Source organism: Juglans regia, chromosome 9 (assembly GCF_001411555.2).
Source record: "Juglans regia cultivar Chandler chromosome 9, Walnut 2.0, whole genome shotgun sequence".
In the NCBI taxonomy this organism is placed as follows: Eukaryota; Viridiplantae; Streptophyta; class Magnoliopsida; order Fagales; family Juglandaceae; genus Juglans; species Juglans regia.
This window is the reverse complement of record NC_049909.1, coordinates 23,804,504-23,830,865: the sequence shown is the minus strand read 5'-3', so window position 1 is coordinate 23,830,865 and position 26,362 is coordinate 23,804,504. Positions and strand designations below refer to the sequence as shown.

At 37.2% G+C, this 26,362-nt stretch overlaps 2 protein-coding genes across 4 annotated transcripts; one reads left to right on the top strand and one right to left on the bottom strand.

The window, feature by feature from the left end:
* Positions 1-300: 300 nt before the first annotated feature.
* Positions 301-20,426, bottom strand: LOC108994490 (NAD-dependent protein deacetylase SRT1-like). The gene is made up of 17 exons (XM_035693885.1): positions 20,351-20,426; positions 19,888-20,126; positions 15,426-15,494; positions 15,172-15,285; positions 13,208-13,237; positions 12,158-12,250; positions 11,581-11,700; positions 11,028-11,128; positions 10,735-10,843; positions 10,400-10,479; positions 10,125-10,203; positions 9,095-9,148; positions 8,676-8,772; positions 7,851-7,933; positions 7,470-7,537; positions 1,393-1,495; positions 301-600 (listed from the first exon to the last, which is right to left on the bottom strand). Exons 1-17 carry the CDS (start codon positions 20,424-20,426, stop codon positions 301-303), a joined length of 1,815 nt encoding a protein of 604 aa, XP_035549778.1.
* Positions 20,037-25,895, top strand: LOC108994514 (nudix hydrolase 10-like). Of its 3 annotated transcripts, none has more exons than XM_018969767.2 (9): positions 20,037-20,166; positions 20,411-20,624; positions 21,183-21,248; positions 21,763-21,900; positions 22,044-22,121; positions 22,209-22,259; positions 22,358-22,392; positions 23,585-23,693; positions 24,293-25,895. In XM_018969767.2, the coding sequence occupies exons 2-9, from the start codon at positions 20,460-20,462 to the stop codon at positions 24,503-24,505; spliced, it is 855 nt and encodes a 284-aa protein (XP_018825312.1). In that variant the 5' UTR covers positions 20,037-20,166; positions 20,411-20,459; the 3' UTR covers positions 24,506-25,895. The 3 variants fall into 3 exon arrangements, with proteins under 3 accessions (XP_018825312.1, XP_018825318.1, XP_035550069.1); XM_018969773.2 differs by having other exon boundaries at positions 20,052-20,179; XM_035694176.1 differs by having other exon boundaries at positions 20,066-20,297.
* Positions 25,896-26,362: the final 467 nt, after the last annotated feature.

The following is a 26,362-nucleotide window of genomic DNA, read 5'->3' as shown; positions in this document are numbered from 1 at the left end:
TGAGAGCATTGAGAGAGAGACGGCTGCCGAAACTTAATAGTTTGTGAAATTTCGGAGAGAGAGAGAGAGAGAGCAAATAGGAAATGCTCGCTTAATGATCTCGAGATGATCTAGCTTGCCAAAATAAATCATGCCAACCCACTAACCATCACTGCTTCCCCTGCCCATAGCTGGGGATACCGAGTGTAGAATCTAACAAAATTCACTCAGTGCCTACCTAATTTACTTTTGCTACTCTCTTAATCAACCTCATATATACAAAAGTTAAAACCCAAATCATGGCCCTTCATTTGCTGATTGCTAATATCTAAATTTGCGCTTACGACCTTGTGACCGCTTCTTAGATGTTCCAGTACCGTTTACACTTTCTTTTCGCCTTTTAACATCGCTGTTACTAACAGAATCTGCTGAACCTTTGGAGGTTTTATTGTATTGAACAATGTTTGTCACAATGGCATAGACAGTAACCTCACTTTTCAGAGTCAAGGTGGCCTTCCTCTCAATAACTGCTTTCAGTCCACAGCATAAATCACGAATTGCTGTGTCTCTAAGCTTCTTAAGTATGGCATCTTTCTCACTGTTAAAACAATCAGTTGAAACCTGCAAATTAAGTGAAAGGATTTGTCAGGCTTTTATTGGAATGAGAGACCATTATCCGGTGCAAATTTGAGAACGAAAGGAGTACTTGCTCAGTCTACCTAGAAAATCTAGGCCAAAGGTCAATGAATATCTAGAAACATGCCTACATGTACATATATGAGTGCTCAAACAAGACTTGAGAATTCAATTCAAGACTTATTTCTTTATTTCAGTTCCTTTTTAATTTCTTTTTTAGTCCAGCACAAAATAGTTTTCAGAAAATGTTCCTTATTTCTCAATGCTGCTATACGTGAACTAAAAGTTGTTAGTCAAAAATAAATTTCTATGTTCAAGAGAAAACTATGCCCCAAACAGTGAAAAGTGGCTATATACTTTCCGTGTTTCTTATTTCCCAATGCTGCTATACAATTTTCATTTTCAAATGCCTAAAACTATTAGTGTCATTTAGCATTCATTACACTAATGGGGCCGTCAAACTAGGGGAATTTCCCCTTGAATACGATGTACGCTTGCGGGAAACTCATTCCGAGGGCCTGTGCAGCCCCAAGATTAGTTGAAACTTTGTCCCGAACACCCGATGCCATTAAAAAAAGATTATACAAGTCAAAAACCATGTCAGAAATGCCAAGCTCTAGATCTAGCTCAAATGGTGCCTACTCCCCTTATAAGAATGGGGTGGAGGGAGGAGTCATAAATTCAAGAACTACTTGGTGCATATATAATGTAAAAAACTATCAACCAAAAGAAATGCAATTTATTACATAAATAAGTAGAAGTAATCTATCCTCTCACCTTAAAGTCAACAGGGATATTAATTTCAGCGGACTGACAGCCACAACCATTACTGAAGTTGAGTTTTAAAAGCAATTCAAATGATCTTGTCCGCATGGTTCTCCTGATACAAATCAATAACAACTATGTAAGCAGAAAAGAAGGCAGCAGAATAAATAATGCATTACCAACATATCAGTGATGGCATGATTGAAAGTCAACAGTTAGAAAATTTTGCTACTGAACGGCTGAGCAACTTGATGGCAATCCAAATCACTAGTGAGGACTCTGCATGATGTACTGATCAAATCGCGTACATCATGAGTAGTTCAGTTTTTCCAGTACATTATGAGTAGTTACGAAGTGAGGGGGGTGAGTAGGAACGTTATTATTGATAAAAAAATGTTTTTGAGTTTAAGAAGATAAATGCAAGGTGGTGGAGAATCATTGAGAGCAGCTGTCGTGCTGTGAAGTTTATTTCCATGGATCAAGAATCGTTGGGTTGGTTGGCAGTCATGGTGAAGAAAGGTGCAGTTCTTGAGGGGTCTTTTGGTTTTCTCAGATCACGTAGAAATGGAAGTCAGGTTTTGGTGGTGCAGAGGCAGCAAAACTCGTTTGGGAATTTTCTATCCGTATCGGAGTTTGGTCAAGAGAAGCGGCGTGGGTTGCTTGCAATACCGGAAGGGAGGAAAGAGATGGGGTGGAGAAATTTTGGGGAGCTGTTGATGGAAGTAGCTGCAAGTTCCTCTGTATCGGGAAGGAAAAACAGAGGGGGTCTACAGTGGTTGCCTCTTCCTCCGTCGCAGGGGCACCAAGTCTATCCTTCGTACAGAGAAGCCTTACCTCGTGCTCCAAAACCTTCAAAGAGGTCAGGAATTACTTCCTCTTTGGTGATGGAGCAGTTTCGCGTAGACGATGGCAGGTGTGTGTCGGGACTGCATTTGGAAACTCTGTTGCATGCGTTGGTGGAAATGGAGACACGAGTGGGTACGTTGCAAACTAATATTGGCTTTATAAAATGGTGTTGAGGAGGGGTTGTAGAGGGACTTCGGTGATGGACTCCGGTGATGGACTCTTGGGGCTTAAGGGGAAGCAGGTGGCTTCAGTTGGGCTGCATACACAGGTTGGTCAAGTGGCCCAGAGGCCTAGTACGCAGGCCCAGCCTGCGACCCAAGGGCTTAAGGGCAGGGGCCTCACACACAAGTGGCCTAAAGGCCTAGTACGCAGGCCCAGTCCGCAACCCAGGGGCTTAAGGGCACGCAAGCTCAGCCCATGACCCAGGGGCCTCACACACAAGTGGCCCAGAGGCCTAGTACGCAAGCCTAGCCCGTGACCCAAGGGCTTAAGGGTTCACAGGCTCAGCCCATGACCCAGGGGCCTCACCAGCCTGTCACCCAAGGGCCTCACCAACCCGTGACCCACAGGCCTGGTACGCAGGCCCAGCCCGTTTCTCAGAATCAGGCAGAGAAGCCTGTTTGGCGACCCAGGGATGCCTGGTTGTCTGGCCCAGCCAGTTCGTCGGCGTGTGGGTCTCAACCCTCACCGTCAGCGGTGGGTCAGGGATCAGTGCCGATGACGGTGGATCTACCGGCGAGGTCTAGGGCGGAGGAGTTGGTGCCGGTAGGGAGCACAGTTGCAGAGCAGGAAATGGGTAAGGCAGTGAACTGGTGTCCATCGTCAAAAAATGCACAGAAACAACCGGAGGGTTCATCGGCGAGGTCTGGGGTATCATAGGGTTCATCGGCGAGGTTTGGGGTATCGAAGGAGGTGTCGGCAGTGCTCAATGATGAAAACCCGTGTATAGGCCGTGCCGAGAACTTAATTTTGACAACGGAGATGGCATAGAAATCGCCATATGAGGTGCTCGGAGACTTTTGTGTCTCTTTGGTACCGTCTATCATGTCGGGACTTGGTATGGGGCCTTCGTTTGTCTCTCATTGCTTGGAGATGGGTAGTTTTGCTGGGGATTTGATGGGGGACTACACTAGAAATGAACCTGAAGTTGAGATAAGGGCCTTTGATAAGGTACCCAAAGGTGAAGATGATTGCTCTAGTGGCTCAGTTTCAGATTCGGAATTGCAATTAGACTTGTTTGATAAAGATTGTGTGGGGGAGGAGGGGGTTGTTCTAATCCAGCTATGTTCACTCCCTCCCAGCTCTAAATTTGGGAATTGTCCTTCAAACTGGGTCTTCAAAAAGGTGGAAGAACTACAGGCTATTTTACAAAGATGCAATACATTGATAGAAGAATTGTGCGGAGTATATGGGGATGCTCGTATGTGGGTTGGTCTTACTTGGCCTATGAGGGTGCCTCAGGTGGAGTGTTACTTATGTGGGATAAAAGATTGATTGAGGCGATTGAGGGGTGTATTGGAGATTTCTCAGTAGCGGCTCTTTTTAGAAATGTTGCTGATGAATGGGAATAGGCATTTGTGGGCACATATGGACCTAATGTGGACAGGATAGAAGAATGTTGTGGGAGAAGCTGGCGGGTCTATACTTCGTTTGGGATGTGCCGTGGTGTATGGGGGGTGATTTTAACATAACTCGCTTCCTGAGTGAGCGATCGGGGCATATCGGAATTTTGTGGCTGTGGAGGAGTTTTCAGAGTTCATCTTTGATCTGGAACTTATGGATCTTCCACTAATAGGGGGCGAGTATACTTGGTCTAATGGTCGGGTCTGGTCCAAACTGGATAGATTCCTTATTTCTCCGTCGTGGAAAGCCAACTTTCCGGAAGTATGTTAGAAACGGCTAGCTCGAGTCAGCTCAGATCATTTTCCTATTATTCTAGATTGTGGAGGTATGAACAGGGGTCGTCAGTCTTTTTGAAAACATGTGGCTATTATCGGATGGTTTTGTAGAGATGGTGAGTGCTTGGTGGTCAGGATATCAGTTTTTAGGCACTCCAAATTTTATTCTCGCAAGTAAACTGAATGCCTTGAAGCAAGACTTGAAGAAGTGGAACTTGGAAGTTTTTGGGCACATTGACAATCAGAAGTCGACTTTGTTGGAGGAATTGCAGGAGATATAGAGCGTAAGGGATTTTTGCGTGATATTTCAGAGGTGTTATTGAGGAAGGCCACGGTGATGGCAAATTTGGAGAGGGTTTTGTTGTCGGAGGAGACTTCTTGGCGTCAAAAATCTAGGGCCCTTTAGCTAAAAGAAGGTAATAAGTGTACAAAGTACTTTTACAAAGTGGCTAATTCACATTGGCGTAGTAATGCTATTGAGTCATTACATTCAAGTACCCAGGTCCTATCTTCTCCTTCCGAACTAGAAAATCATATTGTGCATTATTATGAGACCCTTTTCACTAAATCGGCTAGCTGGAGGCCGAAGCTTGGTGCCTTGTCCTTCGAGGCAATTGATTCTCAGAGTGCGAGTGTCTTGGAGAGACATTTTGATGAAGAAGAGATTTATAAGGTTATCTCTGGTATGGCTAAGGATAAAGCGCCGGGTCTAGATGGTTTTTCAATGGGTTTCTTTCAAACTTGTTGGGACATAGTGAAAGGTGATGTTTTGCAAGTTTTCAGTGAATTTCATTCTTTCCAAAAGTTTGAAAAATTCCTTAATGCGACCGTTCATTGCGCTCATCCCCAAAAAGCATGGGGCTTCGGTTATTGAGGGTTTTCGCCCGATAAGCCTGGTTAGTAGTGTGTATAAGATTATTTCAAAGGTCATTGCTACTCGATTAAGTCCTGTGTTGAATCAGATCATTTCCAAGTCTCAGAATACCTTTATTTGTGGGAGACAAATTCTTGACTCGGTACTTGTTGCAAATGAGTGCTTGGACCATATATTGAGGGAGGGATGTTCAGGTATCCTGTGCAAGCTTGACATGGAGAAGTCCTATAATCATGTGAACTGGGATTTCCTTTTATATCTGCTTGGGAGGTGTGGTTTTGGTAATAGGAGGATTTCCTGAATGAGTCATTGTATTTCTACCGCCCGGTTATCAGTTCTAGTTAACGGTACACCTGTTGGGTTCTTTGATAGTTCTCGAGGCTTGCGACAAGGAGATCCACTATCTCCTCTGTTGTTTGTTATATAGTTATGGAGGCTCTTAGCCGGATGGTACAGTCTACTGTTAGTGGAGGTTTCTTATCTGGTTTCTAGGTGGGTAATGGCATTGGTGGCTCCATCATCATCTCACATATTTTATTTGCAGATGATACACTACTCTTTTGTGAAGCAGATAGCAACCCGATCCAAACTTTGCGTGCACTGTTACTTTGTTTTGAAGCAGTGTCTGGGCTTAAGGTGAATCTTGGCAAGTCTGAGATGGTGCCGGTGGATGCAATTCCTAAAATTCTCAGTCTAGCTAGCCTTCTAGACTGTAAGGTGTCCTCTTTGCCAATGAAATACTTGGGTCTTCTTTTGGGAACTTCTTTTAAGGCTAGAGTGATATGGGATGGGGTGGTGGAGAAGATAGAGACTAGATTGGCTAGGTGGAAATGGTTGTATTTATCAAAAGGGAGTCACCTTACTCTTATGAAGAGTACCCTTACTAACCTTCTCACATATTTTCTATCTTTGTTTTTAATGCCTGCAGGGGTGGTAAACAGGATTGAGAAACTCTTTCGGGCGTTTTTATGGGGAGATTTGAGGGAGGAGAAGAAATTCCATTTGGTTAGATCGAAGACAGTGTGTGCTCCAGTTGTGTTTGGGGGGTTGGGAGTGACCGACTTGAGAACTTTTAATAAAACTTTACTGGGGAAATGGCTTTGGAGATATCATTCAGATGAGGGATCATTATGGAAAGAAATTATTGATGTTAGATATGGAGTTGCTTGGGGCGGTTGGTGCTCCAATGAAGTACGAGGGGGGCATGGTGTGGGTTTATGGAAGTTTGTAAGGGGGGGTGGCCTTGTTTCATAAAACACATTCGGTTTGTAGTTGGAGAGGGCAATCGAATCAATTTTTGGCAGGATGTGTGGTGTGGAGAACATGCATTGGAAAGGGCTTTTCCAGCTCTCTATCATATTGCAGCTAATAGGGAGGCTTCAGTGGTGGATTTGTGGCTTTTTTCCCATGGCGTGCACCAATGGAATGTACTTTTTAACATAGATTTTCATGATTTTTCAATCTATTATACTTCATGGGGATTCCTATGGCACAACGTGACAAATTGAAGTGGAGGTACAATGATCATAAGAAATGCACGGTCAAGGCGTACTATAAAATCTTGTCAATACAGGATCTTACTCCATTTCTTTGGAAGAATATTTGGAGGGCTCGAGTGCCTTCTAAAGTTGTTTTTTTTTGTATGGAGTGCTTCTCTTGAGAAGATCTTGACCAATGACAATTTGAGAAAGAGGGGATGTATTGTGATGGGATTGGTGTTCTATGTGTAAAAAGCAGGGAGAATCTGTGGATCATTTCTTATTGCACTGTGAGGTAACAAGGATGTTGTGGGATGAGATCTTTCAAAGGATTGATATTGCTTCGGTTATGCCTTTGAGGGTGGTGGATTTGTTGGGGTGTTGGAGGAAGATGAAAGGTTGCTATCAAGTGGTCGCTGTGTGGAAGATGATCCCATTGTGCATCATGTGGTGTATTTGATCAGAACGGAATGTGCAATGCTTTGAAGACAAGGAACGCACAATGGCGGAGTTGAAGAATTTTTTCTTTCACACTTTAATGCTTTGGTTTTCTGCTATTATACTAAATGGGAACAATGTTTATGATTTCTTGTCTTTAACTTATCGCTCTTAGAATGTATTTAGGGGTCTCTCTGTATACTTCCTGTGTATACGATCTATACCTACTTCATTCGTATCAATAATATTTATCTCTTACTTATCAAAAAAAAAATATGTGCAATGAGTACCATTATGGGATTTTCTCATTTTGAAGTAAATTCATATCCAATACAGGGAAAAAAATATGATGTCACATATCTAAATTAAATTTCCCAATCCTTGGTAGAAATTCTACACAGCAGAATACATTATGACATTCCCAAATTACCGAGTTAGATAGTCTAGCACGATCCACATCATTTTCGTTTTCTTTTCCTAGCAGAATACATTATGGCATTCCCAAACCCAGTCAGTAACTACAACAATCTTCACATGCGATAGCATTAGAGGCACCTTTTTAACCGAAATGGTTGCATATGTAGAATAGCTGCTTTATAATCATGCTTGTCCAAGAAGGAAACCTGGGTACAATGCAGCAGAAAGATTAGCCCAATTGGAAGAAAAGACAATGCAAGAACAAAAGGACTTGGTAATTGAAATGTCTCATGTGACACAGGGATCCTATAGCCACCCTAAGTTTCCCTATGGAAAGTAGCTACACAAGTGGACCACTCTTACATATTAGTCAATCGCCTTTCAATTTATGTTTAATTTGATTACTGTACGCCCCAACTTTGAGGGTTAAGAGATAAAAAATCGCAGAAACTTGTGAGACTTCGAATAATGTTTTTCAAGGGAAATGGGCAGCAGCATGAATTTCTTAACATAAATCACCTCAACAGATTTGATGAATGGCAGTGGGGCTCTGTGTCCGTGTACACTTGATACTTGGAGGGTCCAGTTCACATTTTTTTTATCTGTACTTCAAGTAGACAGACTATGTAAGAAGCTATAAGACCAGAGACTCAAATTTATTACGAGGCATTCCTATAACTCCTGGGTTTTTGTTGCTTCTAGAATAACACCCAGGAACTTGAATTAGAAGGAATTTAAGAAATACCATATCTTTAAAAAGAAATACCATTTCACACACTGGGTTAGTTGATTTGACATTAACCCAGATAAAAAAAATTAATCAAAATCAGATTGTGTGAAGATACATATATCACTTTTATAAAATATGTCACCAATGCGCTTAGCCCAGTCAAATTGAGTGATGTGACTTCTAAAGATCTAGTTCAAATGGAATTTTCGAATTTTCTAATGTCTGTCAAAACAAAAACCAAGAAGAGAGAGAGAGAGAGAGCATCCTAACAAGGTATGCATTAGTCAAAAATAAATAACAAAAACCAAAGCATAAACTATAGTTGTTAGCGGAAGACAGAACGGAAACTCAAAGACACCCTGATGATAAGTATGGGCTCCACCGCCAAATCTACTAGTAATCCCAATGGCAAACAATTCATCCAGTAAAGTATGTAGATGGTCAGGCCCATCATGGCCACACAAATTTGTCATAGCTCAGAGCGTAGCATAAAAAGGGGCACATTGGAAGGATAACAGCATATGCGTCACACATATATCACACAAGTTCATGTGACTTTGAGTATCATAAACCAAAGTATAAAACATATTCATTATAAATCCAAAGAGAGTTACCTATACTCAAGGCTTGAGTTAGAATGACGTGGAAAAGATCAATCCTGACAAATGGCGGAATCTGCAGGTTAAGTGAGTCCATGACACCTGCAATAACCTGTTCTGTTGCAAATCAATACTTGGCAAAAGGCCAAGTCAAGACAAAATATATGTCGGATAATGAGCAACTAAATACTAAGTACACTTACATTATATGCATGTTGAAAAACTTCAAGTTAAGTATACTTTTATTACTAAAACTTGAATGCTGATCAGTTATATACATCCAATACATTGTATAGACTTGAGAGGGCAAAGAAGACCTCAACTAGGTAAAAGAAATTTCAAAGGTTGCTTGGTGCAAGTTTCACCATTCCAAAATCAGGGGGAAAATGAACAGAAAAGATCTCTCCGCAATCAAAAGACATAAATTGCAATACCTTATCTACACACCCATGGATCACCAAACTTGCTTTCTTGTCCTTAGGAGTTTTCTGTAAAGTTAAAGAAACCACAACTTAAGTAACCAGAGCATAGATGGCTAAGCATAAATGTACGATGCCACACCAGTGAAAGTGACAATTCAATATTGCATCAGTTTATTTTACCTTGTATATGGAACTGGCTACTAAACAAGAAAGAAAGAAGTTTAAAGTAGAGGGTTTAAAATTTTAAGCAAAGAAATCATAGAGCACAAGTTAAATGTCAAAACTTATCGAATCATCCTATAGTCAACTGGTATAAACCTTCAGCCAAATGCATACAACCTGATATGTTATCTAATAGCAGTAATGTGGTGACATATAACTTCGGAGCACTGGTTAGCAATTGCTACTTGACACACAGGAAATCATTATTCAATAATAACAGAATTAAGTTACTAGTATTAGACTAAGTTAATATTTTTTTATAAGTAATAAGAGAAGACTGAGTTAATATTTGCCAACTTCAACCACTCATCAGCATTCAAGATTTTAATTTGAGCAGTAATTGAGCTCTTAGGGAATGCTTGAGAAATGAGATGAGATAGAGAATTTTATGAATAGTAGTAAGATGGTTTGAGAATAGTAGTGAGATAGTTTGAGTTAAGTATTTTTTGGGTTTTGGAAAAGGAAAGAGAAAAAGTTGAATAAAAAATATTATAAAGTTAAAATATTGTTAGAATATAATGTTTTAATATTATTTTTGTTTTGAGATTTGAAAAGGTTGAATTATTTTTTGTTTTTTATTTGAAAGTTTGAGAAAGTTATAATGATTAGTCTGAAAATTTTATAATGATTAGTTTGAAAGTGTTTGTGTTTGAGTGATATCTGAGAAGGAAATGAGATGAGATGAGATGAGATGGGATGGGATGGGAAATACTTCCAAACATCCCCTTAATGCACTTTGGTTTTTCTGAGCAAGCAGTGAAACCATTTAGAACAAAAGAGTTTCTGAGTAAGCAATGAACTAGAACAAAAGAGGAAATACCTGAAGATTCACAATGACAATCTTTCCCCCACCACGGAGTGATTTAAGAGGAAGGTTACATGCTGGAGTTATTTGCAAACTACGAGGAGAAATTATGCACAGTCCATAAAAAAAAGCACGAACGGAAGAAAATTAGAAATAACAAGGGCCCTTATATTCAGTTTGCCCAAGATTTAAACAAAAGAACCGATAATAAGATTTCTGTATTTCTCAAAAAACAAAAGTTGAGAATGAAAGAAAGATGATTCACTGCAAGGATCAAACCTTACTCTTACCTCGTCCCCAAACATAATACAACATCAGCCTTCCTGCAGTGCTTCTCAGCAGGATCCATCTCCTTCGAGGGTAAGGCATCCTGCATATATATATATATATATATATATAGAGAGAGAGAGAGAGAGAGAGAGAGATTTCTCAGAAATTTGACTAAATTAGGCACCAGCTCCAACAAATTACTATTTATAATTAGTATACTTGCATTATAAACAAAAGGATTAGCTTGAAATTCCATGTCCAGCAAACCACGATAAACCAATTGCAATTTAGATTCTGAACCTCAACAAAATTAAAAATTAAAAATGTTTTAAAAAAAGGTAACTAAAATTTGTACCTCCCAGTCAAGAACCGTATCCTTAAGTTTTGCTCCACATTTTACATCAGAACAACGTCTTGATGTCTCCTTCAAACCAATAGTTTCCAACTCAAAGTCCCGCAAGTACCTAAACAGTAAATAGGAATCTTAAGCTTCAGAATGGAAAACAGAAACTTTAGGTGTATAATAATAAGAGCATCAACAAGTTATTATATTTTCAAACCAAAACAGCCCTAAGAAGGAAAGGAGAAGCATTCAAAATCAGAATGCTATAATTACAAATCAGTTCTAGTGAAAATATTTGGTCTTACTCGACTCCACAGGAAGGGCAAGCTTCCATAAAGGAATTTCCATGCAATTCAGCAAGTTTCTCCCTTGGAATCCCGGACCGAAGATGGAGGCCATCAACATTCTAGAAATTAAAAATAATATGTTATGAGAAATGAAACCAGAAAAATAAATTCATAGAGTTCCATATAACGCTACATATGACCCACTTCATGGAATAATGCCGAGAGACACAAGAAACACAAAGGATTTATGCGTTTCAACATTATTTTGTACTTAGCATGATTGGGAAAAGAATCAGCAAAAACATAGAATGTAAACCTAGCATTGGCAGTATGTCTGAATTGTTGCAGATAGCAAAAACTATATGTACCAATGGAACAACACAAGCTAATCTCAAAAATAATAATTTATCGAATGAAATAATGACTCATGCAAGCATCGAAAGAGAAAACAGATTCTAAGGAGAATTATAATAAGACTAATTTTGGCATTCATCTACATAGTTTCAAGCTAAAGTATCTCCCACTGGGATAGAAGCATACATGGTTAAAGAATGACACAAGGCATCCATACCTGACTAATAAGAAACTTCAAAATACCAGCCTTCTCTAGTTCAACCAATGCCATATGAGTCAGGCTAGGCATTGCACGGTGAAAAGGCAATGATGCTTCAGGCAAGGCTTGACCTTCACGCTGTACTATAATTCAGGGTCAGAAGAGTCATACAAAGGGATAATTATGGTGTTGATTGCTATCACAACCATGGTATGTTGCACATGGGATGACATGAGAAGCAACTGTGCAAAAGAATGCCACTGATTGACAAGGTAAAGAAAATTTTTCTTTTTTTAATTTTAAATTACAGGTCATTGTCTTACGAGTAAGATTCTAACAATAATAACAAAGAAATCCTCACGTTATGGATGATTCAGAAGGCAAAATTGTATGAGAAAAGTATACCATATGCTACTTGTTAAATTTAATTAGCCCATTCCAAGCTCAATAAGAGTTATTTAGGTAGAGGATGAAGGATTATTTAAACTAATATGCTTTGCCAAAAAAAAAAGATAAAAGGAAAGGAAAAAGATGACGAAGAAGAAGAAAAACAGAGGGTGTATTAAAGCTCCTGAAAAATTTCACAAATTTTCACCTGAAGTGTCCATATTCCTTTGGGGCCTCGGAAATCAGGTATACCACAAGAAGTTGATATTCCTGCACCTGTAAACACTACCAGATGCTTACTCTGCAAGTAGAAACAAAAAACTTTTTTTTTTTTTGATAAGTAAGATGAGTATTATTAACAAAAAGGCAACAACTGCCAGTTACAAAAATGTATGCCCTATTTACAAAGGCATGTTAGAAACTAGGAAATCATGAAGTTTCATGCCATTAAAGTCCACAGCAATGGCCCAAGTGCAAAGAGTCCTAAAAAAGAAAATTTTTAGTTCTTCCATCGATCTCTCCTTGTCTTCAAACGTCCTTTCATTTCGCTCTTGCCATAGGCACCACATGATACAAATAGGAATCATCTTCCAAATCTCTTTGATTTGATGCACACCTCGAATAAATGTCCAACATGCCAATATATCCACCACGGATTCCGGCATAACCCAAGCGAGATCCATCCTTTGAAATACCTCATTCCAGAGTGCCCTAGCTACCTCACAATGCAAGAGTAAATGATTAACCGCCTCACCTCCTCCTTTACACATACAACACCAGTCTACGATAATTATCCTCTTCTTTCTCAGATTATCTGTAGTAAGAATCTTGCCTAATGCCGCTGTCCACACAAAGAAAGAAGCTTTTGGAGGGGTCTTGTGTCGCCAGAGCCTTTTCCAGGAAAACTGTGCCCCTGGCGCTTGTGTAAGGACCTTATAATAGGAACGAACAGTGAAAACCCCTTTTCCTGCAGGAATCCACCAGAGGCTATCCTCATGCTGGGTATTAGGACTAAAAGAGTATAGATAACTATAAAATTCTGCAAAAATCTCCATCTCCCAATCCTGTGCCGCCCGGTTGAAATTGATATTCCAGTGGATCCCCCTTTCTGAAATTCCCATGACCTCCGCCACTGTAGCTTCTTTGGCACTTGCTATCTAGAAGAGAAACAAAAAACTTATAAAAGTTTATTGATATCATCTATCAAAACAAGTATCGCTATCATCGATGAGATGTGTGAAATGTTGTAAGTTCTAACCTTTTGTATCATCATGGCCAGTCGTTCAATCTGCCAAGACAAAACACAAAACAATCAAATAAGTTGAGGTCAGCATCGTTTGAAAGAAAAAACAAAAAAATTCCATTATGCTAAACACGAGAAGAAAACTTTGAGAGGACCACAAGCACATGAGATCAAATAAAACCAATTACATGTAAATCCATAATTCATCGCATTTTTTCTACTCCATCAATAAAAATAAAAGATGCGTATTTTCTATAATATCCTCGATGATCCCAAACCGCGACCTTCCATCTCTCAACTTTAGAGAACATGAATTTATGATGTACCTTGACTATCTACAGAATGCAATATAAATAATTATGAACTGCATCTCCACGGCCTTGGGCACGTATTTCCATCCTCTATTCCTGCTGCCGGCAGGGGTGGCGCATCGTATCGAGAAGTTATTCCGGGCTTTCTTGTGGGGGTTCTAGGGGAAGAAACCAAATTCCACCTAGTTCATTGAAATAAAATTTGTTCCCCAGTTTCGAGTGGCGGTTTGGGTTTGCGCAAATTTGAGGAGTTTCAATAAAGCTCTTTTGGGGAAGTGGCTATAGAGGTATCAAGAAGAAGGGGAGTCTTTGTGGAAGGAAGTTGTAGACTCTAGACATGGACGTGCCTCGGGGGGTTGGTGCACTAATGAAGTGAGGGGGGGGGTATGGTGTGGGTTTGTGGAAATATATAAGGGGGGATGGCAATGCTTTAAAAATAACATTAGATGTGTGGTCGGACAGGGCACACGCATCAAGTTTTGGCAGGATATCTGGTGTGGAGAGCAGACTTTGGAGAGAGCCTTCCCAGCTCTCTATAACATTGCGGCTAATAGGGAGGCTTCGATAGCGGATTTATTTGTGTTTGCCCAAGACTCGTATCAGTGGAATGTCTTATTCACTCGGGCCAACCATGATTGGAAGTTGACCATTGTTTCTGAATTTTTTAGCTTGATATACTCATCAGAAAGTTTAACGGCACAAGATGACAGATTACAATGGAGGTGCAAGGACAGTAAAAAGTTCTCAGTCAAAACTTATTATAAAATTCTGGCGTCGCAAGGTAATGTATATTTCCCGTGGAAAAGTGTTTGGAGGTCGCGAGTACCTTCCAAAGTGGCATTCTTTGTGTGGACTGCTGCACTTGGAAAAATTCTAACCACGGATAATTTAAGGAAGAGGGGCCTCATTGTGATGGATTGGTGTTATTTGTGCAAAAACCATGACGAATCAATGGACCATCTATTATTGCATTGTGAGGTGACGAGAAAGTTGTGGAATGGGATATTTAGTAGAGTCGATGTTGCGTGGGTTATGCCGGCAAAGGTGGTTGACCTACTTGCTTGCTGGAAGGGTCTAAAAGGTTGTTCTCAAGTAGCAGCAGCTTGGAAAATGATCCCGTTATGCATAATGTGGTGTATTTGGATGGAAATGAATGCACGATGTTTTGAAGATAAGGAGCGAACAATGGAGGAGATACAAAATTTTTTTCTGCACACTTTACTCTTAAGGTTTTCAGCTATTGTTCTTAATGGAATTAGTGTACAGGAGTTCTTAGCCATAACTTAGTTTATTAAGAATGTATTTAGGTGTTTTCTATTGTATACTCCATGTGTACATAGGCTATGCCTATCTTCATTCATATTAATGAAAATTACTTTTTATTGATAAAAAAAAAAAAAAACAATTGCTACTTAGCCAGAACATGAATGCCAAAACCAATATATGAGATCTCATAAAACAAGTTAGAATAGCACATGGTTACAGAAGCAGAATACTAACCATACTTTCTCCAGGATTAAGTACAGAAAACTATGTTACATTCATGGGTATCAGAGTGCCTTAAGATCATCAAAGTTATCAAACCGAAAGAACAATGACAATCAAATTGAAAAAACAAACAAACAAACTACGGAGCGAGAATGTGAATGAAAAACAAAAAAGCCCCACTTTTTCTTGCAAAATGTAAGGCGAGTCGAAATATTCCGCCATTCCAACTTTTCCCACATCTTCTATGTACGAAAGCTTCTCTGCATAGCCCAGAGAAATGGTCACTGATTGACTCTAGCTGCTTTCTACACCCCTTTCTCTCTCTAAGAACTAAATCTCTCTCTTTCTCTGAAAAGTTTATCAAAGCGAATGTGGGAGAGGGAGAGGGAGAGGGAGAGGGAGAGGCTCTTTATTTTCCTCCCTCCATTGCTCACATGGGGTATGCTGGTGTAATATTGAGGAGACCCCAGAAGCCAAGGATCACTGGCTGCAATCTGCATTCCCTGCGTATCAGGAAACAAATTTCTTATGGTAATAATAATATTAAAAAAAGGAATCAAATTTCTTTCGCGATATAAATTTGATTCCTTTTTTCATTTCACAACCGAAAGATTAGCATAGTCCCATGATTTTTTTTAATTGAATTTCGTTTCTTAAAGAAAAATAAAAAATACAATGCTACTTAACCTTCAATTCTAAGTTGATTGTTTAATTCCAAATAGTATATATTGTACTTAATTTTTTATTAAAATCTATTCCAGTTGTTATTGGAATATGAATGCTTAGAGATAAATATATAAAATGCGATCTATAATATTTATTATTATTTTAAGTATCATTAAATTAAATGCTTACATCTGGTATTCCTTTTAATATTTATGAGCAAATCCTGCTCTGAAAAAGGACGGATCCGGGCTGTTGCTAAAAGATTTAATACCATTAATTTTCTGTACAGCAAAGATTCTGTTATCAAAAATTCTTTACTACTTTCTAATATTTCATATTTTACATTATTTTTAATTTTTATTATTTTTTTATTTTATCAAATATTTATTATATAAATAATGATTAAATAATTTTAAAAAAATAAACTCAAAAAATATTAAAAATTTTAAAAAATATAAAATATAAAATATAGTAAAAATTGTGTCGAAAGCTCTTCTATTACTATGCCACCTGAAGTTGTTCGCTAGAGGTGTCTTATTGATGTGTCATCAACATGTGATATCACTTATTTATTAAAAATAAATAAAATATAAAAATATATAGAGAATTTAAAATTATAGTCCTCATTTTTTTATATTTTCACATTCTATTTTATTTTTAATATTTTTTTATTTTCTAATAAGTCACGTGGCATTGAGTGATGGTGATGTGATGGTGCCACATCAATTGGACGACTCCAATAATATATTTCAAGCAACAAGACTCTTCTATTAGTTTGTATATATATGCTCATGTATACTTTCTGTATATATGGATTTTGTCTATTGCTATTAATACAATATATTTGATTATCTATAAATAAATAAATAAAGAGGTTTATACATATTTGCAAAATGTTTTGATTCTTTGAGCCTTGAGTTGTTTTATTTATGGAGTTGGGAATTATGGATTTATGATTTGTGTGTGTGTGATATATATATATATATATAGAGTAATGTTACATACAGTTGTGGAATGTACAAATGCCGTGCAATCGCTTTGCAGAATAGTAGAATCCACTCATAAAAAATTAATTTCTTTTTATGTGGGTCTTATATTTATTTACTTTTTTTTAAGCGACTGTATGGCATTTACGCACTCACAATTACAAATATCATTTCTCAGATATATATATATATATTACTTATATGAGTTTTTTCAATACTTTACTGTTGAGATTAGTGACTAGTTCTAATTTGCGAGAGGGAGGACCGGAAAGTTTATGTTAAGCATAGTAGGTTTCTGTCTTGTTTAGGCATTTGGTGTCCTCTCTACCGGCCTACTTTGTGGTCAAAGCCATCTTCTTTGTGGTCAATGAAGAGGACAAGACAATCCTCCACTCTAGCGGCGAAATACATCATCCATAAACAAGCTTTGACTAACCCCCAATGAATTAGTTCTAAGAACCAAAGAAAGAAGGAAGAGGCGATGGCCCCCATACATCATAATGCAAAAGGCTAATGGAATTGAAACAATCAAAAGAGTTGGAATTCGTAGGTCTTGCCCATATTTGGCCTGTTGGCAACTTGAGTAAGTCCCAAGTTCCAAGTACCATTTGTACAAATAAAAATCTCTCTTTTGTTACATGATTTATTCTTTCATATAGAGGATATAAGCCCTATGCATGAGAAAGATAAACATAAATGATAGAAAATATAAAATAGAAACTAAAATGAAAAAGAGAAGGAAGATAATAGGGACTTTGGAGGCTACATATGTGCTATTTTTAGCTATAATTGAGTACAAAACATTCATTGATCTCTAATTTAAAAGAAATTACATATAGATAAGAGAAGGTAAAATAAATATCTTCTTCATAATCAAAATCATATCTCTTAATTTGATACAAAAATAAAATCAGTTAATTAATTAATAACTATGAAGTCAAATCAGGATAATAATCAAATCAAACTATTGATTTGTTATTATCTTCAACATTCTCCCTCAAACTCAAAGTGAAAAATTTTAAAATATTAAGTTTGAAATTTGAGTGTAACCTTAATATTTATTGATTGATCGTCAATAAAATGATGAAAGTGTCGGTGGTAATGAAGTGATTAGTAGCTAGAATATCAAACATGAGGTTTGTGACCAACAATGGGTTGACAATGGGCAAGAGTCAACAAATGACTAACAATAGAATGAAAGATTGAACCGACAATAGGTTACATATGACCTTGGTCAACTATAAGATCAAAATTGCCAAGGTCTTTTTGATTAGATGGCATAAGGTCTAGTCTCTAAATGGGTGAACTAGGTTCAAGCTCTCCATCCCCTATATAAATAAATAAATAAATTATAAGACCAAATCAAAAGGCAAAAAATCGATTTAGAGTTTTAAACAATACTCACAACATACCAAAACCTAATAAAAAACGGCATACAACTAATAAAGATATTCTAAATACATGGACTTGAGATAAAACATAGTTGAATGATGGTGAAATTTTGTTGAGAGATAACAAGCATAAAAACTTTAAAAGAAATAATCAATAGGATCATAATTACTGTTATTTATTTGAATATTGAAAATTATGTAAAGATTGTATATCGTATTTATCTGTCCCTCTTATAAAAATATAAAGAGAAAGGATCATGATTGAGTGGAAAAAAAAGGCTTAAGGAAAGTTGTGTATGACTTGTCCAAAATTTGTGAAATTTAAAGCAAAGTTGTGTATGACTTATCCATAATTTGTGAAAATTACTTGAAACAAATGACCCAAAACGTGCATACACACACAAAAACAAAAAAATAAAAAATAAATAAATAAATAAAAATAAAAATAAGAGAGGGAAAGTTTATATAATTTTCAGTGCTTGTCCCTTTCAGATTTACTAACCAACCAAACAAACAATGACTATCACATCCAGCCAGGCTGGAAATGTGTCTTGTCGAATTCCAAATTCAATCCTTTGAAGTTTGAACACACGATGTTCAAAGGACTAAAAAATATATATATATATATATCTTTGTGATATCTACATCATGTTTGATGTAATATTCAATTAATTTATTTATTGAAAAATAATATGAAGTGGCATACTTTATTTTATTTTTTCAAAGGTTGACTATCTATCTCTAGTACGTATATATTGACTATAAAAGGACAAACATACAGCAACAATCACTCTACATCAAATTAAAAATTTATTTTTTCAACTTAATAAAAAAAACATTATCCTTGTGACCGTTCAAAGCACCTTTAAAAAAATAGTAAAGATGATTTTGCAGCCACATAGATCACTTAAAAACACAAGGAAAGATTATTTTCGTTTTAAAAAACATGCTTACTAAAAAGTAATTTTGAAATTAAAAAGGAGTGTTACATGCACTACTCGCATCTCACAATTATTAAGGCATAAAGTACCGTCGGTCATTCCGTTAGGATCGGGAATATTTTAGTCATAAAATAATTTTATAAGTATAAATTTATTGGTACGATTCGATAATATATTAAATTATAAAATTATTTTTATTATAAAATAAAATTAACGTATAATTTATCAATTTATAAATTATTTTCATGAAATTTTGTTATGATTGTAATATTTTTTTTATCAAATTAATTAAAATTAAACAAAATTTAATTATATAATCTAATAAAATAGAAAATAATTTATACAATCATAAGGTATATAAATTATAGAATAAAACTATTTTGCCCTCCTATTTTGACCATTCTATTTGATTGCTGGTCAAATTATTTTTTAATTAGTAATTAAGAAAGTAATTTTAAATATATTAGTATATTTTTTTTATTTTTTAAAAATATTAAAATGTATTAAAAAATGTGAAGAAAAAAAGAAAAAACCACTGGACAGTACGTCCAACGGTAAGAATGGAGCGGCAGAGTAGCCCCACTCTAAATTCTATATAATCTCTTTAAAAAACAAATAATTATGAAACCCAATTCATTCACTATTTTTTAAGTTGATTGTACAAAATTTATACATTTAGAATTACATCTAGTATAATTAGTGCTACCGTCACAAAGAGATTTTTTAAAATTAAACTTATAAATTAATGTGACTTAATATAATCAACTATACTATATTAAATTATATCAAAATTATATATTTATTTTTATAAAATCTATTTATAACTAAAATATCTCCAGTTTCAAAAATCATCGTAATCAAAAGGATTTGGTAATCAAGCATTCATGAGTTGCGTTTGAACGAAATTATTGCTCGAGCCTTTAGACTGATGGGTGGTCCATAGCACTCCCCCATCCCCGTCAAGAAAAAGACGACGGCGGCTATGTAAGCGGGACCCATCCAAATGCTTCCAAGAGATCCCATGGGTTCGTACAGAATGAGTGGAACTACTGTCACCGAGCACTCGTTGCAGACGAGTTTTTCCCCGCATGTAAAGTACTTGTCCTTTATAAAATGGTCGTTGGCAACAGCCCTCAACAACCACTGTCTCCCTGATGAAGCTCAATCAAACAACAAAATAAGCCGTAGCCAGTATATCTTTTCGGTCATCACTTATTTTCAGAATAAGCTGTTATTATCCTGATTGTCTAGTTAGATGATGCTTTCTGAATTGATTTATGTTGTAATTCCTTGATGCATGAGATTTTTACGTTGCTTCAATCGTGAAGGATTCTTCTAGTTTTTATCGGATTTTATTATTTTTTATTATTATTACGAAGAACGAGGACAATATGGTTGTCACTGTTGTTTTCTTCGTCCTTCTTGTCATCCACAGTTTCAGGCTGTATCATCCGATTTGCTGATTTCGGCTGTGGAATCGGACCATGTCAGTTCCGGCACAGGTGTGTGAACATGGAATTGAGCATGTTGAACTGCTTCCGGCGATCAACGATGACGATGGAGGGATCATTGTGGAGATGAAGGAGGCCATGGACTCCGAGGTCTTTGTTACTTTGCTTAGAGCTTCTGTCTCTGAGTGGAGGCGACAGGTTGTCATTTCTTGCATACAAATAGATGAGATTGTTGCATTTTTACTCGGCTTATCATTTTAATTTTTATCATTTTTTCATCATCCTATAACGTAATATTAGATAAATAGATGGCATTAGGTGATTAGAAATTATTTATTACATTTTATTTATCAACTTATTATCTAAAGTCACATTATAAAATAATAAGAAGATAATGAAAGTTAAGATGATTAATAGATTTTTTCTTCCTGATAAATGGTCTGAAGCTCTGAAATTTTGTTTATGGTCTCAACTTTAATCAGTAATGACAAGCGTTGGCTTAAAATCTTCATCTCACGGTTCCCCCCACAAAAAAAAGGACCAAATGGGATGAAGTGGTGTAGCTTTTGGGCCCCTCGCTTAGTTTATGATGTTTCATTATAGCCCGCTTTTTCACTTTCTTTTACTACTTTCTTTCTATTTTTTCCTAGTTAATGTAATAAGTTGTCAATCAGCAGATTATTATCCGTTGGTGAAAATAAAAGCTTTTTCTTTTCTTGTTTTCAAGTTTGATTAACTTTAAGATGTAATTCGCAGGGCAAGAAGGGTGTCTGGATTAAACTGCCCATTGGTCTAGCAAGTCTGGTGGAACCTACAGTGAAGGTAATCATTTTCTGCTTCTAAGCAACCTAGCGGTGACAACAAATTGCCCTTCTATAGCTATAAGCATCTCAATACATCTTCCTTCAAATGGAACTGACCGTGTTGGAACTGCAGCATTTGCGTTATCTAATATTCTAAAAAGATTAAAAAAAAAGTCTTCATGTTGTATTTTTGAGTTTTAACTCGGTTTTCTTGAGGTTTTGGCACTGTGCTATATTGTGGCCCATGAGATAGTGAAGGTACCTAATTAAGGCGTAGAAGCATCAACATGATTGAGTAAGGGTCTTAGGGCGGTTAGTCCCGAGTCCTGAGTCCTGCAATTAATTTAAAGAAAAAAAAATTGTTTGGAATTTTGTGTCTATTTCCTCATCGATATATGTAGGTGGTTCATCAACACTATGTTTCAAATTCAATGATCATTTTCTATGTCATGCATTGTTGATTGAGGCATCTGATCCTTTAAATATTGATTAATTGATTTCTCTTTCGTGCAACACTTATATAATGCTGACAGGAGGGATTTAGGTACCACCATGCCGAGCCAAAATACCTGATGTTGGTTTACTGGATTCCTGAAACCACATGTACAATTCCTGCAAAAGCTTCAAACCGTGCAGTTATTGGTGCTATTGTCTTGAATGATAAAAGAGAGGTAGGAACTTCCTCTGGACTTACTAATATCTCTCCTAATCATTGTGAATAAACATACATTATGTCATAGAAAATGTCCAGTCAACACCCCCCCCCACCCCCCAAATATTGCTGAATTTGAATCTCTCTCTCTGTCTCTGCTAGTTGCTTGTTGTTCAGGAAAAGAGTGGTAAATTCCAAGGAATGGGTGTGTGGAAAATTCCTACTGGGGTTGTTGATGAAGTATGTACCTTAACAAAGCTGTTTTTCTTTGTTTGAAAACTAAATGCATTTTGTTATCAATCACTAAAGGAGTTCTAAAATTTGCAGGGTGAGAATGTTTTTGAGGCAGCCACAAGAGAAGTAAAAGAGGAAACTGGAGTATGTGTTGGATGCATATCGATAAATTTTGTTTGTAACTTTTAATTTATGTGCTGGTATGATTGTCTTATGAAGGCAACTGGTTTTTACTGATTCAGATTGATACAGAGTTCCTGGAGGTACTAGCAGTCAGGTATACATTTTTTATCGCCTATACTAGACCTTTGGGCTAGAGCATAATCCTAGGGTTTTGAATTTGCTTGATCTAACCCTAGAGTTTCAAATTCTTGTTCAGTCTCCTTGGTTTGTAGTTTGTTCACCTGAAAATTATTTGGCATGAGAGAAAAAAAATAAATCGAGTTTGCTGAGTTGTGACTTGGTTGAATTTCTGTTGGTTCAGTTTAATGAGCTGTTAGGATCAGGTATGCTGGTCCTTGGCTTTTGTTTGTGAAGGTTTCATTGGAGGTGTCTTTGGTTGTTGTATGCGTTGGTGTGGAGGTTGCCGGTTGTTGCTGTGGTGCTTGGTTGCTGTGAGGTTATCATCAGCATGTGTAGCAATGGTGTTAATGAGTAAAAAATTGCACAACAGGCCGGAATGGGAGAAATAGTCATTCCCAGCTCGCTATGACGATTCGGGCCTCAATCGGTGTAGTCTGATGCCCCAGCAGTAGTACAGTGCAATCATACGGTGTTGGTGCGTACATCCATGGAGGTGTATAGAAAAAAAAAATATAGGAAAAGTAAAAAGATTGAGACATATAGATTTACGTGGTTCGCCATAATGCCTACATCCACGAGCTTTTGGGAGGAGAAACTCATTATAATATGCTTGTTTACAGTTTCTCATATCTTATTATTTCTCACTGTACAATGGAAGCCAGAGATCTACTTGCTAGAGAAGATCTACTAGCCGAAGTCCTCTTTTATTTCTTCTTCCTCTTTCTGCATGCCTCCCTTTCCTTTGCATGTCTGGCCACCTCTCCCTTCCTCATTTTCTCTTGACACTGCCCCTTTGCCTCCTGACACACTCTTCTCCCTTACCTTCCTGTTTTTCCTCTTGTTTCCTAGTCGTGGCCTTGTGAGCTGGGCCTAGATATTTTGTCCCTTACACATGGCATAATCATTATTGTTGGTGGTTTGAGGCCATTGCCGGTGTCGCCAAGAAAATGTGGTCTCGTTGAGTTCGTCTGCATAGATGAATTATTTTTCATCCAGCTCTCAGCTCCATCTTGCTTTGTCTTTTGATAGCTCTCTTCTCAAAATGAACCTAGAAATTTCAAAATTTTGAAGCCTTTGCGTAGCATATCCAAAATAATTTACAAATTCTGTTGAAGTTAACATACTGCATTATTATTATTTTTTTTTTTTCCTGTTTTATCTTACAGGCAATCACACAAGACACTCTTTGAGATGTCAGATGTATTATTTATTTGCATGATGCGTCCTCTATCGCTTGACATCCAGAAGCAAGAACTAGAGATTGAGGCAGCCCAGGTAAATCTTGGTTGACAATGATAAACGAAAACACATTTTTCTGTTTTTTCTTCTTTTTGATTTGAGAGTTCATAATATTCTCAAAACTCAGTTTGCTGGTGCAAGCAGGCAATAAAAATATTTGATTCTAATGTGCTGCATAAAATACTTCTCCATAAACAATCTAGCTTCATCAGCGAATAAAACATGCTTACACACGCACCCCCATATTGTCTATGACAAGTTAGAACTGGTAATGCTGGAAAAAAACGAACATGAAAAGCACTTGAGCTTTAATAGAAGTGGGGGAGAACTTCAAGTCCCTGTTGCATACACACGTACCAGTATCAAGTTGGAAACCCAAATATTACTTGATGTCCCTTTTTCTTGGCTGCCTAGGTTGCAGATGAGCTGTCTTGCTAAAAGTGAGCTCTAGAATATCTGTTGAGATCAGATACTTGAAACCCCTAGCCATTTATATTGATTGTTCCCTCTAGCCTCCATGATGCAAATGTTCCTTATTTTCATAATTGAATCATGAACCGGCTCTCATAATGGCCTAATGCATATCATTAGTGACTAATATATTTTTTGGCATGGTCCACTTTTTTTCTATTTAGTGGATGCCATTTCAGGACTATGCAGCTCAAACTTTTGTCCAGAAGCACCAGCTTTTCAAGTACATTACTGACCTATGCTTGGCAAAGTTACATGGTGACTACAGAGGATTCTCACCGCTGCCTATAACGTCAACTTTCAACAACAGTACGAGTTATTTATATTTGAACAGCCGGGATCTAAATTATTCTGAACAATTTCTCAATTCCTTCTGACGGATTCTAGATGAAAGATAGAATTGGTATTTGTTGTCGGCGTATCAAACCCCTATTTCCCATATTATTTGATATTTTTAATGAATAAATACTCGATACAGAGCTGACAATGGCATTCTTTTTTCTTTTTTCATGTTTTTCTGTTCTACAAACATATCCCAATTCAGACACTATTATTAGAGCATGTGAGAGTTACCACCCTGCGGGATGGTGCAAGGGTCTTTTAAGGATTGTGTCTGTGAACAGAGCTGAATGGCAGAAAGCACTATGTAGTATTCCTATTTATGACCACCAAGGCTTGGTTGCATTGAGCTGAGAAAATCCTACTTTATGCTGTGCTAGTTTACTGCTTCCATGAAGTTGTCTCTTGAATATTAAGTCAGTCTGTGAAACGTGTCATTAGGTTGATTATATTTAAGACCAGAAACCATGGACTGAAGTTAGTGTATTCTCAGTGTTGTCACCATTGTTGACAGCATATAAGTCTTTTATGTCATAAAAGAAGACAAAGGAAAAATGGAAACAAACAATGACGTTGCCTGCATGTGGACTGTGTTACCTGTACATCATCATTATGACAGATGGTTGCCATGCGGCACCAAATCCGGGGTGCAGAAGAAAAAATGTAAGATATCCAGATTCCAAAGGACAGTAGGTTGTTGGGGTTATAAATCTGAAGAAGGGTGTAGAATCATCCGAACCATTCACAAGTGATCCTATCCATTCTATCTTCCTCTAGATACACCCTTAAATTTCTTATCCTAGTAGATACTTGATCCTATCCATCCTAGTTCTGTTTCTCAATTTTCTTCCGAGGTTGACTTTCTAGTAGGAAATATAATGTTTCTAGCAGAATATGTGTTTCTCATAGCAATATGGTTGTTGTCGGTGCCCAAACTTGGTTGCTCAGCGTCAGGGGAAGTTCCCGGCGATGTCATACCTTCTTCACCTATTGCTTGTATGAACTGCACACTTTGTCAGTCTTTATGCCATGCACCAGCTCCTCCACCTTCCTCTGGCTATCCTTCATATGAAACTCCACCGCCGCCTGCCCCAACATATGAAGCACCTCCAGCATACGAAGCACCTCCGCCACTGCCACCGCCACCGCCTGCTCAAGTAAACTGCCCAACAACTCCTGTTGTCCAGTGCTGCCAATACCCTCCTCCCACTACCTACGGATATGTGCCTTATGACAACTATTCCGCTTCATCTCCTTCGCCTATGTTCCTTTTTCCCTGTATGATGTCAGTATTTTCCTATGCCGTTTTGTTCCAAGCTGTGTGACTCTTGTTTTCATATTTTAAGTCGATCGGAATACATCATGTTTTATAAATTGGAAATAGTTTTGTAATAAATAAAACCCTATTGATTGCTTTTCAGATTTCAATTCCTGGCGTGTTTTCGATATGAGATGATTGACTATATGTATTCGAGGATTAATTGAAATGAATCCCCACGAATCATATCTTGTCATAAAAATTTTAAGAAAAAATGAAGGATTTTGAAGGTAGAAATACATTTTAGTTTCGAAAAATTATATTTATCATTATCTTCTTAATATCTCATAATTTGACATGAAGTTAAACATAATAAATAATTTTCAATTATTCAATATCATTAATTTATTTTTTATTTTAACAAGATAGACATGGCACACGTAGGTGGCACAGTTAATTGGACCGCCAAAATAATGGTGTGCCTTAATTTGTTAGGCTTTTAGATCAATACCCAAGCAGCCCATGGGAAGGAATACGCATCCCGTAGTTTTCAGGATCTCTCTAGTTTTCAATCCTTTGTTTCTCTATTTCAAATACCAATAATAACCAGCAAGATGGTCTAAAACAGCCTGCACCA